This window comes from Diadema setosum, chromosome 8 (assembly GCF_964275005.1).
Source record: "Diadema setosum chromosome 8, eeDiaSeto1, whole genome shotgun sequence".
NCBI classification, from domain to species: Eukaryota; Metazoa; Echinodermata; class Echinoidea; order Diadematoida; family Diadematidae; genus Diadema; species Diadema setosum.
The window spans coordinates 39,726,698-39,742,379 of NC_092692.1; the positions used below are offsets into that span (position 1 = coordinate 39,726,698).

Consider the following 15,682-nt stretch of genomic DNA (forward strand, 5'->3'; position numbering starts at 1 on the left):
TGCAGCATACACAGCGCCCACGACTAGCAGCAGCACAGCAACAGTAATCCAGATCCAGACGTGGACCCACCCATTTACTTTTTTGTGCGGTTGTGCACACATAACACTTACATCGGCGTGAGCTTCCCCTTCGTATCCAAGATGATATTCCCTGTGCTAACAATAGACGTAAGTGGCGGTACCACACATTAGCCGAGAAGCGCAGATTGTTCTCTTGTCACGTAACTAAACTGATGATCAGCGCAGGGAGAGGGCAAAGGGGGGGGGGGGGGGGGGGGGGGACGGGTATTTTCATTTTCAGTTATTGCCCGTATTTAATCAATGGGATCATCACACAAAATATAATAGGTGAAAAATTCAAACCAATAAATATCAGGAACCTAGCTAGCTGCATCACGTTCAATGTATCTATCTTTCTCTCTCATCAGGTTAAATTCTTTATCCAGTTGGTATCTCTCCATAAAGCATTTTATCTATAAATTTGTCTTTATTTCTCCACATCTGTTGTTAGTGTGGATGGTGTTGAAATCTCATCAGTTTAATAGTAAAGTTTGAAACTTGGGCTAAGGGTCTTCCTCATTATTGTGGACAAATATCTCCCAATATCAGCTTGTATTGCTAAGTCCTGACAATATCTGCAACCACATTCCAGCCAGGGGGAAAGGGGGATCAAAAAAAAAAAAAGTCAAATTCGCCAATATCAAATGGACAGGAAATCATTACATTTTATAGAAACTCTTTTATTCATGCATTGATCATGTCCCATGTTGATATTACTGGCTGACTAAATATAAGAACTGCTTAAGTAAAAAAAAATAAAAATGCCTATAATCTTCATGAAGGCCCTAAAGCTTGCTAAGTAGCTGCAGTAGATATTAAAAATCACTCGATCGGCAGTTTTACATTTAAATCATGATACATGTATTTTGTATATGTCCATACCTGAAAAATATTATAGGCGTATCCGGGCAATTACCCCCAGAGGGCAATTACCCCCCGGCTAAATACTGGTTAATGGTAAGGTTAGAGTTAAGATTAGGGTTAGGGTTAGGTTTAGTGTTAGGAGTTTGGGTTTGGGTTAGGATCAGGTTCAGGATTAGGATTAGGATTAGGGCCAGGGGAAGGGTCCGGGGTAATTGCCCAGGGGGTAGTTGCCCTAGACCCATTAAAAATCACTCTATATGATCGGCAGTTTTACATTTAAATCATGATACATGTATTTTGTATATGTCCATACCTGAAAAATATTATAGGATGCAATAGCTAGTTTTCTTTTCACAAAAAAATGTTCTCTCTTTATGGACTTGGATCTTCTTCTTCTAGTTCAAATCAACACTGGCGTATCTTTCTTATATTCATGGTGTATTCAATACTATTGTAATGCTTTATTCCATGGTATTTGTATGTCCAAAAAATGAAACAAGTAGATTTCAGAAAATCCAGACCACAGCAGCAAGGCTTGTAACATTTTGTGTGCTATGGTGCAAATCCCTCTTGTATGCCATCTTATTCCAAAATCACAAAGCAAGTGACTCCCCCTCCCCCCAATTCTTTGAATTGGCTTTGAGCTATCAAAAATTAGGCTGACATAACAAATTCAGTAAATATTTATTATTGCTTGGTAATTATAAATATTAGTTTTATTAGGTTTGATTCTCTCTCAAAAAAAGAAAAAAAAAGATATATACACACATAAACCAATAATGCTACACATTACACACACACACATACACACACACACACACACACATATATATATATGAAGAGTTTGTTCGCAAAAACCAATAAGTCCATTTTTTAAAATTTTGAAGTACGGTCTCTGTCAAAGTACAAAGTAATACCTTTTAAATGATATATTGGTCACTATATAATTTATAAAGGTACATTTTTGAAGTTATGGTCAAAAGAAGCAAAAATTTTCTTATTATTCTCTTTATTTTTCTTGACCTTTAATCACAAATATCTCCATTTGGCAAATATGGACTTATCGGTTTTTGCGAACATACTCTTCATACAATGATAGATAGCTCTGCTATATACTAGCATAGAGCACTTTTTTTCTGAATCCTATGCAAACTCTTTGCTCTAATATATATATATATAATTATATATATGAAGGGTTTGTTTGCAAAAACCGATAAGTCCATTTTTGAAGATTTTGAAGTACGATCTCTGTCATAAAGTACAAAATAATACCTTTTAAATGATATATTGGTTACTACATATAAAGGTATGTTTTTGAAGTTATGGTCAAAAGAAGCAAAAATTTTCTTATTATTCTCTTTATTTTTCTTGACCTTTAATCGCAAATATCTCCTTTGCTCTAATATATATATATGTAATTATATATATGAAGGGTTTGTTTGCAAAAACCGATAAGTCCATTTTTGAAGATTTTGAAGTACGATCTCTGTCATAAAGTACAAAATAATACCTTTTAAATGATATATTGGTTACTACATATAAAGGTATGTTTTTGAAGTTATGGTCAAAAGAAGCAAAAATTTTCTTATTATTCTCTTTATTTTTCTTGACCTTTAATCGCAAATATCTCCTTTTGGCAAATATGGACTTATCGGTTTTTGCAAACAAACTCTTCTATATATATATATATATATATATATACACACACATTCCTTCATATATTTATCTAAACATAAACACAACATTTGACACAAACGACAACACATCAAACCAAACCTCAGTAAAACTATATTTTACATAATGCCAAAGTTATAAAGTTTATTTTCTTTATAATGCAATACACATCTTAAAATATACTACATATAATCCTTCCCTTTATGTGGAGGTGCAATATACAACTTGTTCATTAATATTTTACCCATGACACTTGTAATTGTGATCAAGGTAAAATAAAGCCTACATAGTGCTTTCATAATGTTGACTACTATACCAGTTTAGTGCTTTTTGGTATATGATGCTATTGCTGCAATGTTACAGAATTTCCAAACCATGCTGAACAGGGCCGGGTTAGAGTACATGTGCTACAGTTGTATATGCCAGTATAATTCAGTTTCCTCTGTATGAGGAAGTGTCAGGGAATGAACAAAAAAAAAGTTCATTATAATAGGTATTTTGTTGTATCATTCACAAAAAAATGGAACTTGTTCTCTTGACACCTAAAAAAATTGTTAAAACAGACATTTTGTTACATCATACATCTGTACTTCATGTTTCTACTGTACCTCATATCATATCATGATTGGCTTTTTGACCATGACCACAAACAGGAAGTAAGTGGTTTTATTACTAGTATACAAAACAATTCTAAAAGAACTAAAGTCAAAAGAACAGGAAATGAAACTGAAGTGTGTCATGCTAATTGAATATATCTGTACTGTAAATCAATTTTATGTCTCTGATATTCATAATATATCTTGATTGCCATTTGTTATCTTTTACTTTATCACTTAAGCCAACATTACATACATACTGTATTTTATTCTTTTGCCTGTCAAGAACTTGGTTGAGTCAAAGAGAATAAATAGTCTCATCATAGTGCCTTAAATTCAGACTACTTGACAGTGAAAACGAGTCAGAGCCTTCGGTCTATGGGTATACAAAGTTTGATGAACACAATGTTGGGAGTGTCTACAATGAAAACTACATCAGAATTATTTATAGTGCGCCAGAACTGAGTCTATCAAGAAACTTTCTACTATTATAGACATCACCAAGTCAAGCTCTACAACGCCAGGCTGTACTAGAGCTCATGGTATATCTTTATGGTGCATGTTTATCAACATTTAGATAATATTACATGGAGTATCATACTTGCTCCAACTGGGATGTGAAAGCAACATCAACTGTGGAAAAAAAAAGCAAATGTCTAGGTCTTCTGATGTAGCATCATGTGATAGAATACTTGCTGCTTTTGTTCAAAAGTTTTGGAAGATTTCATCATTACAATTATTCAATGGGAGCAACAGCATACAATAATGGAACTTCTCCCCTATAGTAAAACAACAACCATATTGGTAATTCTTTAATTTGAAAGCAAAAATGGCAATTCATTACTATATTTCTGCTAGTCTCCGTTTAACATCACATTTCTAGTCTATATCTAATTGTGATATCACCTTTGATTACAAGTGTGGTAACCACCTCCTAAACACTAGTCCAACTAACAAAATTTTTTTTTCTCTCTCTTTTTTTTTTTTTTGGGGGGGGGAGATGGGCTTCCCATATATATCACCAGATTATCTGTGAATAGGCTTCATAAGCAGTTAGAGTTGTTGCTTCATATAGCCATACACAGAATATTAAGGAATGCATTAGACAGCTCTCAATAATATTATGACAACGCAATCTGGACCATGCAACATGGTCACACCAGTCACAGTCACGACATCAATACCAACATTTGAAACATTTAGGTAATCTTCACAGAAAATATTGACACTGAGCTCACAGGAATGTCAGTCCAACAATACAGTGCATGTACAACACTAAAGATTATCTTTGGTTTCTGTGATAGAAAAATAAACACAGATTACGTGCTTTCACCATCGGCATAGATAGCATAATAGAAAGATGGTTGAAAAGCAGGAATTATTGTTCTGGAATGGTGCAATGTTAGCAAACATCATAGATTGTTTTTTTTTAAATCATAATAACTCCCTTTATCTTGATTTTTCAACACTTTGTATTACACAAATGATATGGTTTACTCAGTCATACAAATCAATTTTGTTGATGAAGAAATAACAGAGATATTGATGCCGCATTGCATGTATTCTGGCTGAAAAAAGAAGAAGATATGATTGGAAACCACAGAGCAATGTGATTGCTGCAAACATGTCTACACTGAGATGTCACATCTTAATGCAATCATTACATCTACCATCAGTTGGTTCTTACATTTGCCATCACAGTATATGGCTCTTTATTTTGTATTTTGATGAAGTTCATTGGTCTGACTATTGACCGTGGAATGACCTTCATATATCCCTCTCTGCACAAAGAGACTCTTTTTTGCTTTGTTTCGATCCATAACACCGAACAACATAATAATCAGACATAATATACTGAAGTGGAACTGAAGGACACAAAATCAAATTTTGGCTACATTTGGTGATCTGTCACCCATGTCTATTTCACGCAACTACTTGAGTAATTTCATACTTATTCTTTATCCTTTATACCAAAATATTAGTATCATTGTACATTTCTAGCTGAAGTAAAGACTTGTTGGGGTGTTTGTTTTGGTGAGTGTATTAATCTATTTATTTTCATTTTTTTTTTTTTTTTTTGGGGGGGGGGGGGGGGGGGAAGTTCAGCAGCTTTGGACCTGAACCTTTCACCACTATTTTAGAAACAACTTCCTTTTCATTTCTACCCTTCCTACCAATAATTACTACTGGACATTCCTAGATGAATCCAGCCAAAAATGCCATGTTCTGTCAAAGTTCAGAGACTTTTCACCTTTGATCTTGAAGTATTTTGCCTAAAATCCAATGAACAAATCTTCATCTCATGTACTTTACTTGGGTCTTGTACTTTAAAGAAAAAAAGAAAAGAAAAAAATCCATCTTTTCTGTAATCACAGAAATGAGACAGACACATGGAGGAAATAAACGGACAATTGGAAAATATAGTATCCTCATCATCCTTTACCATGGAGGCAAAAACAAGCAGACTTTATCATCTTGCCAAAAAAAAAAAAAATACAGATAAATAAGATAAAGAGCACTGGTTGGATTTGTTAGCTCGTGTAGATTTTAGGAAATACATTTGTCTTATAGAATCAACAGAAAGAGCAACATGGCACTTAGAGAGCAAATTGCACAGGTATGGAATGGCCATAATCATTTGAGATAGCATTTGGAAATATTCAATCAGAAAACCGAGCACCTTATCATGATGATAATTTCATCATTCAACTTGTTATATAAATGGACAACCATACAGTGTGTATCCATTATTTCTCTCAAACATAAAGATGAAGTTACGCAAAGTTGATAATACCAGTAGATCAGAAAAAGAAAATCGCCAACTACAAAGAGCCAATCACAAGAGAAGAAATACCCTACATTATCATAACAGAGGTTCACATGAGCGTACTACAAACACAATTAACCCACTGAAGATGAACTGATTTTCCTAAAACATTGATTACACATTTTCAATTTACCCAAGGCCAAGCCTAAGAATAATCTGGACTAGTCTCCAATGGGTTAACAAGCTGGTCAACTTCTTTCAGATGTCAAAAACTGCACTAACAGGATATTTAGGCATTCAGTGTATAGTAACAGTGTGTAAGCAAATATATTTTTGAAGAATGACAGCTATAACTTGGCTTCAGATGTCAAACTACTGGCTTTCGGTTTTACTTTCCCTTGTATAGGGGAAATGTTTGTAGATACATCATATAGAAACCAATGTAGGCAAGCATTGTGGAACCATGGAAAGGCTGGTAACGTGACTACTGGCAAATTGTATCATCATGTTCATGACCAGAACAACCTCTTCTATAGGAAGCAAACTTTTCAGGCACTCACTCAGAGACAAACCAAGGAGGTACTAGACGACTTGTACCTCCTTGGACAAACTTAGGTGATGATGGCCTAAAATGACATTAAAACAAGCACAATGTCTATGGCAAGGCGACTTTGTCATAACAGGTTTTGCCTGGCATACAAGAAGCAGCCGGTCAATGTCACAAATCATAGTAGTCAAGTAATCTGCACGGTATGCAGATTATCTGCTCAGTATGCAAATTGCTTGCATAACCATCAAATGCTGTAATTAGAATGCAACTGGGTGATGCTTGGCAATGCAACGCAGTGTTGCTTAAGCAAGCTGATCAAATCATGGGGGGGGGGGGGAGGTGGCTGTGGCATTTTGGTTCATCTGGTATTCCCTCTTTAGTTCCACTGCATACAACTGAATCGCCCAAAGCTATCACAACCTGGAACCAAACGAAACATGTTTTAATAGGGCAAGAAGGTTCTAACTTACCACATCCAACAAAATTTCCTTAGCATGTGAAGTGATTTCAACTCAATGACTTAAATTGCTAATGGATCATAAATAGGGATGAACTGCAAAGTAATTCAATTACATCTTCTATGGCACTGCTCTGTTCCATTACAATTTTCTTAATAGCATAGAAACTGTAAATATTATATCCCATCACCAGTAAAAAGTCAGACTATAATTTACACACATTTACTATATATATAATGCAAGTGTAGTAGCTGGGTGAAAAAAATTTACATCTACTTTCATGAATATGCATAGTGCATGTTATACAAGTACTCCATTGAATGAAAAAAAAAAAAAACATCTCATGAAAGATGTATCAGCAAGTAACAATCATAAAATTAACGATTGAAATCACAAAAATATTTCTATTGGTCATGGCAAGATTAATAATGTCATCAATATCATTACACAAGGGATTAAAATACATTTTGTCATCCTTCAATATTTCTGTTATACCTCCTCGTGCACTGGCATGATGACATAATGAGTTTGGTTAAATAACCTACCAGTCACTAGGAACACCACTTGGTGTCTTTTCTTGCATTAATATGCATTGATAGGAAGAAATTCAACCCAGTTCTGAAGAGCAGATTCCACAGAAAATAAAAGCCCTGCAGTCTCGTGGATTAATATGGATCAGGCACAAATATATAACAAATGCTTAGCTGCAAGTGTGGACCAGTACGACAATATGGACTCTACCATGAATACAACTTCATGCTTTATAAGTTAAAAATTCCTTGTATTTGAATCTGTAAATTTTGTTTTGAAGGTTTTGTGTGTATCTTTAAAAGCATTTGATATCTTGTTACATCTTGAAATCTATTGAAACATAGCTCTGTTGCATAATTATGATGACCCTACATGGATATTGAGGCCCCTGATGCAGGTTTTGGACCAAATTATATTTCATCAAAAATGTGTCAACACATGACTCAAATATGAGATGAGCAGAGATAAGATATTTCCATTTTGAACAGACACAACCATTGTATCTTTGTTCTTTTGCATTCCATGGTACATGAATATCTTATTACTAGTTCTATTGCTGTATTTCTTCCTACTTTAAAGAAAATGCTCCAATGTTCCTGCTTGAGTTATCACAAACCACAGATTTCTGTTGAAGTATAAAAACTTTACTAAGTTGTATACCTGGCGGTTGTCTTCTTTCCTGTAGTCTGACTTAAAGGTGCTGATCTTACATACTTACCTTAACCCGTTGAGGACGGACTGATTTTGCTATAACACATATTTCCCATAGACTCCTGCCCGAGTATACTCGGGACTCGTCCTCAACAGGTTAATTACAACAAAGGTATTTAGCTTACTGACATTCCCAGCTTTGTGCATTAGACTTCATTTCCATAGTACTATATTTATCAGAGACAAAGCTGCAGGAGGTAGCCATGGAAACAGGGTCACTTGGCCACACCCTTTCCCTGTAGGTTTCTACCATTAAACACATCTCCTGCATTGTCGACTCAACTGGTACCCAATCCACTATTTTCTGGCAACATCTTTACACGTGGCAAACTGCACATTAGCGATTAATATCACAAAGTGTTCATGCTGAATGAATGACTCTAATGTTAAAATTCCTTGGCATGCAACCTAAAATTATTGGGGCATGGTCATTTATTTTATTAAGTGATGAGCAGCAGTTATGACAACATAACTTGATTGCAGTACAAACTGTCGAATTGCAATAAACATACCTATATTGTACAAATACACAAATAATGAATTTCTGACATAAAGTACATACACATCTCAATTGGTTGAGGCACACAAAAAAACATTTCAAACAACAATTGCTGAAAAGTTCACTTAAGTAAAATATTCTATACATCTGACAATGTCAAGGAATTGAAAATAAAGTGAAAGTGCTATTGCCTTACATGAGTGCAAAATAAGTACAACATACTGTATTCCTATAGAAACAATTATCAACTCCAATGGCATTTAAATATATACAGGTTACACATATCCTGAAACCACAGGTATACATGCACTCTTGTAAACACAAAAGTGTATGCAGATCTTAACAGTCTGAGCAAATGTACCTTGACCTCATGAGGTTGTTTTTTTTCTTCTTAAACTGAACAACCAGCGCTGAAGGAAGACTCCCAATCTATAGACCTACGTCTGACTAGAAAGAAATAAGTGTTGCCACGGCTGGAAACCTCATAATCGTTAACATTTTATGGTCTCTGCATAAAAAAGAAAGGTCAACAGCCAATGAGTGGTATGCCAACGCTATTATTTGGTCTTTCTCGACAATACTTCTCATAATATCCTTGATCTAACCACATCAAGATATCAGATGTATCACCCAAATGGCTCGTCTGGAAGGTACGCCTAAACAAAATGCTCTCAACTCTTGCAAACAATCCCCTCCCGAGTATGGCTACTCCTCATAGATTTAGCTCATAGCACAGCCAGTCCCTCTATAATAGCGGATTAGCATGTTATATTAATGGCTGAACAGTCATACTAAAAACAATAAATAAATAAATAAAAGAATAAAAAAAAAAAAATCCTGTGATGACTTATTTGCACAAACTCACTCAGTAATTGATATCCAACATTGTGGAAAAATGTTCTGTATATAACAAAGATTTGCATGCAGAGACAGTAATCTATAAACTATGTAAAATTACTTCCCTCCCCCCCCCCCACAAAGAAAAAAAAAAATCTCATAACATGCTCCTTTGTCCACAACTCTGTAGAAAAAGGTTACTTTCCAACTACAATTTGCAAGTGTTGTCGCAAGACCAGTCAAGAGCCTTCCAAGAACTCTTGTGTTGTGTATCACACACACTATTGCGTACCAAGAAGCTACGCTGCAGCTGATACTCATGACCTATGACCTTCCGTCTTCCCACACTGCAGGCTACCTCAACACCAACTTCCTGAATGTACTGATACCTGGATTAGTTTCCTGTTCCGAAGATTCTCACCTGTCTTACCTCTCTTACTATCAATGAACAATCTAGACTTTGTCGTTTCAAAAGTGCATACTTGATTGTCAGTCTTAAAAAGTGAAACCTGGCTCAGAGCCAATTTGCAATTCACTCTTTTGGAGTTGTCTTTAAACATCATACATGCAATCATACAATTGTATGTACTTTGTATTTCATATGGCAAGGTCCACCTACTACTATACTGTAGATACCCTATGATAGCTTATACATGTACTGTTTCCTGAGAATTGGTCTTTCCTTTCAGGTTTACCGGTAGTTAGAAGTCAAGGTATAACTCTCTGAAATAAACTGACATCTTTTTTGCCAGTTTTGCCAAGAAATATTATAATTTGTTTGTTTGTTGTTTTTTCAAAGCAGAATGAGGTAGTATGATATTTCTGCTGAATGATCCCACCTAACCCCTGATTGTTTTCACAAAAATATATCACTACTGAACCACCTTGATCATCATCCTTGAAATAAGACTTCATAAAACTAATCCCCTCAATTAGCCTCAAATATTTTCAGTGATTGCCTTCATAAATTATCAAGAATTCTACTGGCAAGTGTAGGTGAGTCGTCACGCTGCAGCTTGGGTATACATTTCTAATTTTTACGTCTACATCAACTATCACTCATTCATTCTCTGTTGGTCACATCTGAAGAATGTAGGGTAGCTTTAAAAACATTTTTTTTCCTAACATGAATGCAATAACCCATCTATGCTGTACCTTAAGTGCCCACACATAACATTAGCATCAAAATCAGCAATCTAAGTGCCGAAATATCTCTGACTTATGCAATTATGTAGACCTTATAGTCATATTTTCCCAAAGTTAGTTCCATATTATTATCAACCCTATACAGAGGGCCAGGCCACCTCAACAAAGTACACAAAACTTTTCTGGGTGTATGATAACCTTAAAATGAAGAATTTAACACTGCTTGTAGATCAAAACAACAACAACAACAATGTAGATACTGGGCTAAAAAATGAGAAAAGCATGTTGATAAATCCAAATATCAAATACATCTCAAAATATCATGATTGGCATGATTAGAATCCATGGATAAATGGAATTTAAGTCTTTCAATACTTGTACAATAAATATTCACAGAACATCGTATTGAGATATACTTGGAAAATATCATAGTATAACGCAACTAAACCCATGGAAAATCTTTAATGACGATCAACAATCATTAATCATGATGAAAGTCAATCATAAAATTTTTCCGAAATCTCTCTAATAAGTTTCAAACGTGATGGATAAACGAATAGAAAATAGGTAAAGTGGTTTTTAAAAGCCAAAAATCCATCATGAAAGATTTGCCATTCCCATGGCTCATGGTGTTAAGCTGCAAAAAGTCATTGATCCCCAAGATTGGTTTACATGCTCTGCAAAAAGTTTGAAAGAATACATTCATTGCTTCTGGCAAGAGCCATGGCTGTAGCCACTCTGCAAATCCAGCTAACATAACCTTTTCTAGAAGCACATGGGGTGAATACCTCTTTTTCTGTGTGTCTAATGGTAAAAAGGCTAACATAGTACAGCATAACAAAGTAATAAATTAATCATCTATAAAACATGAAAGAATGTGGAACCACTCTGGCCTATTGCATCCCACATTCAAAAAGCATATAAATCACACATTGCGGTATCCCCAAATACTGGATATCACACCTGCATAGCTTTGAAATTCAATGCAAATTTTCTAAACGAGTATGATAATTTATGCAGAGGAGAATTTAAAATTCTATACTAAGTGGAAGTACTGACAAACATGGAAGTAGGTTAGAGTCATTTAATTTAAAAAAAAAATGATAAAATTACTAGAAGGAAAATGGCATTTGAAGATCATTCATGTTTCCTTGCAATGTTTTTCCTATATGCAGCACGGCTGGGGGGGGGGGGGGGGAATACATGGCTAACTCCTGTCTAGACTCAGTATGGGTTAGAATCCATTATTCTTTCAATGATTTTATATGCATGTTATACTTGCAGAATTTTGAATTATAAATAGCGATTAAATGGACAGCAAAAAGACACATTTCAAATTAGAACAATGCATGCAGTTTGGTACAAGGTTCCTTTATCAGCGCATGTGTGAACTCCGCACAATCTATCCTTGTGTCATGTACTTGATGATTCATCTTGAATATAGACTGATAAAGATATATTAACCGATACTGAAACCTGTTTATAAAGACCATGCGTGGGATGAGACAAGAAAGGGGGCCTACATAGGCAGGTGGTTTTTAAAAACAGGTTCATTAAAGGGTAACATGCTCTGAATGGAGATCTTTTGGTCTTTATGAACAGGAGGCAAGTTAGATTGTCTTAAAATTTTATCAGTATACACAAATATACCCTCTTTCTTAAACCACAGCAGCCAGCCAAGCAGCGAAGGCCAACTCACCCAACAAGAAAGGGTCACCATATGATAAAATTTCCTGTTGATGCATAGTACTATCAAACTTTGACAAGAAGCCATATGCCTGCCTACCCTATCTGCCCCGCTACTTCTTGTTGTACGAGTCAGCTCCGAGCCAAGATGGGAAGAGGGAGGGGAAATGGGAGTTGGAGATGGTGCACATTCTAGCTCCTCCAAGGCCTAGGAGCTGCCAGCCATGCCCCACCGGACATGCTTGGACTCCGGGTTGAGATGGGTGAGTTGGACCTCAACGGCCTGGACTTTATCCTTCTTGGGCGGGATAGGGCACTCCTTGTAGGTCACTAGGTCACCATGGACTGGGACGTATTCCCCCTCAATGCTGCAACACAAACACAGGAGACATCCACGTCACAAACGGTGCCATCAACAAAAGGTAAACTGCTATGTCCAGACAAGCCCTTCTTTGCAGCATTACAATATCTCATTAACAACATCATATTAACATTTGTTTTTCTGGCTCTCAAACTTATGAATATTTTATATCCACTTTCAATATTTAAATATGTCAACTACTTAAAAAAATCTTCAATGATATTTTCAGATGAAGCTTCGTGCAACGATGTGTGCATACTGTAAGTTCTGATATCATCACATGGTAGCACTGATAATTAAATCATCCAGGTAGTTGTGTAAAAAAAAAAAATACATCATAAGATAATAAACCATCACTTTTTAATCTAATACATGAACAAACTGTGTAAAATGTAATCCTTTCCTATACTTTAGCTGACTTTGACAAATAGTGTAAAGTAGAACAGAAAAAAATTCATAAAACTCGGGAAACATACAATTACAAAGCTCCAAAACATTTGAGTTTCACAAGTGTTCATATTAAGGAATCAGTGACATAAGTGGTAGTCAGACATGCATTTAAAATGAGGCAATGAGGTTAGCTTGTATACAAATCTTCAGTAAATGTCTTTCTCTGTTTATCGTTGCATAAATTACAGAAGAAATCTTCCCCTTCACATGAATCTGGTGCAGTGTTAATGACCACTGATATTGTCTCATGATAACAATTAAACTAGAGAATCATTCAACTTCCCTATTTTTGTGCTGATTTCATGAAACTTTCATTTTCTAATTTGATTTTACTCTTCTCACAAAAGTCAATCTGAACACAGTCACTGTCTTTCCCTAATCAATGAATACAAGTATTTTCTTTTCACAAGAGAGTTTAGAATTGATGTTGGAGAATTAGAGAGCCACCTACTCTGAAATGTGGACAAAAATCTTCTCAGCCCCTTCCTCTAAGGGCTGAATAAATCCATGACCTTTGCTTCGCTCAAACTCGATGATTTCACCCTTCTTCACTGGCCCATCTGCCGCAAACTTGGACCTGCAAAGAGGAAGAGAGCAAAATTATGAATGCCTTATATAGACAACAGCTTGTTGATGCAAAAGGAGAGGTTTAAATATCCTGGTGGAAATACAGGAAATAGTTTGAGCAGCTGCACACTGTCAGCATTTGTTCCAAGTCACAGTCCATGCAACTGAAAGGGCTCACAACTACACATGAAACTTGTTACGAGAGTTTAGTACCGTATAAGCTTTCTAACACACAGCCTGTAAAACTGAAACAAAACACCTCAGGAATTCAATACAAATAACTATTGGGAGTTATCAAGTACTGCCACTACACTGTACATACTTTGCACATAACCACCTACACGCAACAGAATTGCAACTCTACTGGTGACAAGTTTTCTCATCTTTCTTGTTCTTCTTTTTTGTCCCCATACATAGTGACGAACATCTTGATAACTTTGTGATTGTTGGCCCCCATCCCTTATTAAAACTCATGAAAATGCAGCATCCTTGCCAACCTCAAATGCTTCTGATCGCATGAGTCAGTAACTGCTGGAATAATCTTCAAGATTCCTGAGAGTTTCTTCTCAGAGCAATTTTTTCTAAAACTGCAAAAATCACAAAGTAAATGCAAATAAAAATCTTGGCAAGAGACTGGGGGAAGAAAGACAGACAGAAAGAAAGGGAAAAAAGTGGTGATGGCATTAAGGAAAGGAAATAACTCATGGTAATGGTTGCCCAAAGTTTATGTTACCACCAAGCTACTGTAAATTCTGAGTCTCAGTCTTAACTCTTTATGTGCCATGTTCCCACGTCCGACTCAGTCGACAGCGTGCCAAGTTTGCATATTCTGCTCAAATGCACAAACCCGCCCAAAATGACTGATAAATCATCACATGCCCTAGTACAATGGAAGCGTTTCTCGCCTGTAGCTTACGTTTTATGTAATGATTAACTATCAAGTGGTGTTACCTACTGGATTTGAGAGCAAATTCTAAGTTCTCCCACTGTTTTGTGAGCAAAAGTCAGGACTCTAGATACAATAATGTAGCTACTGGTCATTTGACAGAAAAAACAAACAAACAAACAAAACAATCATAGGTTGACATACAATTTACATCAAAAGCAAACCCTGGCATTTTCTCCACAATGTTGCTCATTACATGTCCAGGGTAACAAAAGTCTACAAGAGTTAAATAGATCTAAAAAACAGAACATTTTCCCAAAGCACGACCATGTTGCTGTCTCACAACCATGTAGCACACACAAGGTTTTCACCATGGCACATAAATCCCCAAACTCACATGGACTGTGTTCTGGTCCTGCGGGTGATGATTGGGCTTGGAATGAGGAAGTGACCTTTGACATGATTCTTGGCTGGAGAGGTCTTCTCTGGCGTAGTCGCGGACTGAGGTGCGTCAGACATGGCTGGCTGATCGAGTAGTTGTCTCTCGTGTTTCAAAAGAATTTCTGCAGAAGTAACATGTATCATCGGTGTCAAAGCTCTTTCATTTATAAGCCTTTGTTTGATAAATCTAGAAAAAGCGTTAAAAAAAAAAAAAAAAATCTGCACCTTCAATGTTTGGTGAAATCCATCCAACAGTCACAGACCAGTAAATATCACTGTTGGGCCAGTAACTTTTCAGGAATTGCCATATTAACTGGTCAGACATGACAGAAAAAAAAGGAACATAGTTGGAAACCAGTCGAAAAAAGAAGAAGAAAAAAAAAAGAGCAGGACCAGTAAATCTTTAATATGTTCAGACGAGTAAATTCTGGAAAAGCTGGGTATCTACTACTGGTCTGATAGGGACAGGTTGGACCAGTAGAAAAAATGGGTTAGTGTGCAGCCCTGCCCTAGGACAAGGCCCCAACATAGTTTTCAAAAGTAACGACAAGAATGCAACGCAACAGGTGCTACTGAGTATCACATTCATGCAATATTC

At 36.0% G+C, this 15,682-nt stretch overlaps 1 protein-coding gene across 1 annotated transcript; it reads right to left on the bottom strand.

Annotated features, from left to right (window-relative positions):
- Positions 1 to 12,263: 12,263 nt before the first annotated feature.
- Positions 12,264 to 15,162, bottom strand: LOC140232067 (cold shock domain-containing protein C2-like). The gene is made up of 3 exons (XM_072312219.1): positions 15,041 to 15,162; positions 13,642 to 13,767; positions 12,264 to 12,747 (listed from the first exon to the last, which is right to left on the bottom strand). Exons 1-3 carry the CDS (start codon positions 15,160 to 15,162, stop codon positions 12,588 to 12,590), a joined length of 408 nt encoding a protein of 135 aa, XP_072168320.1. The 3' UTR covers positions 12,264 to 12,587.
- Between the last annotated feature and the right edge of the window lie 520 nt (positions 15,163 to 15,682).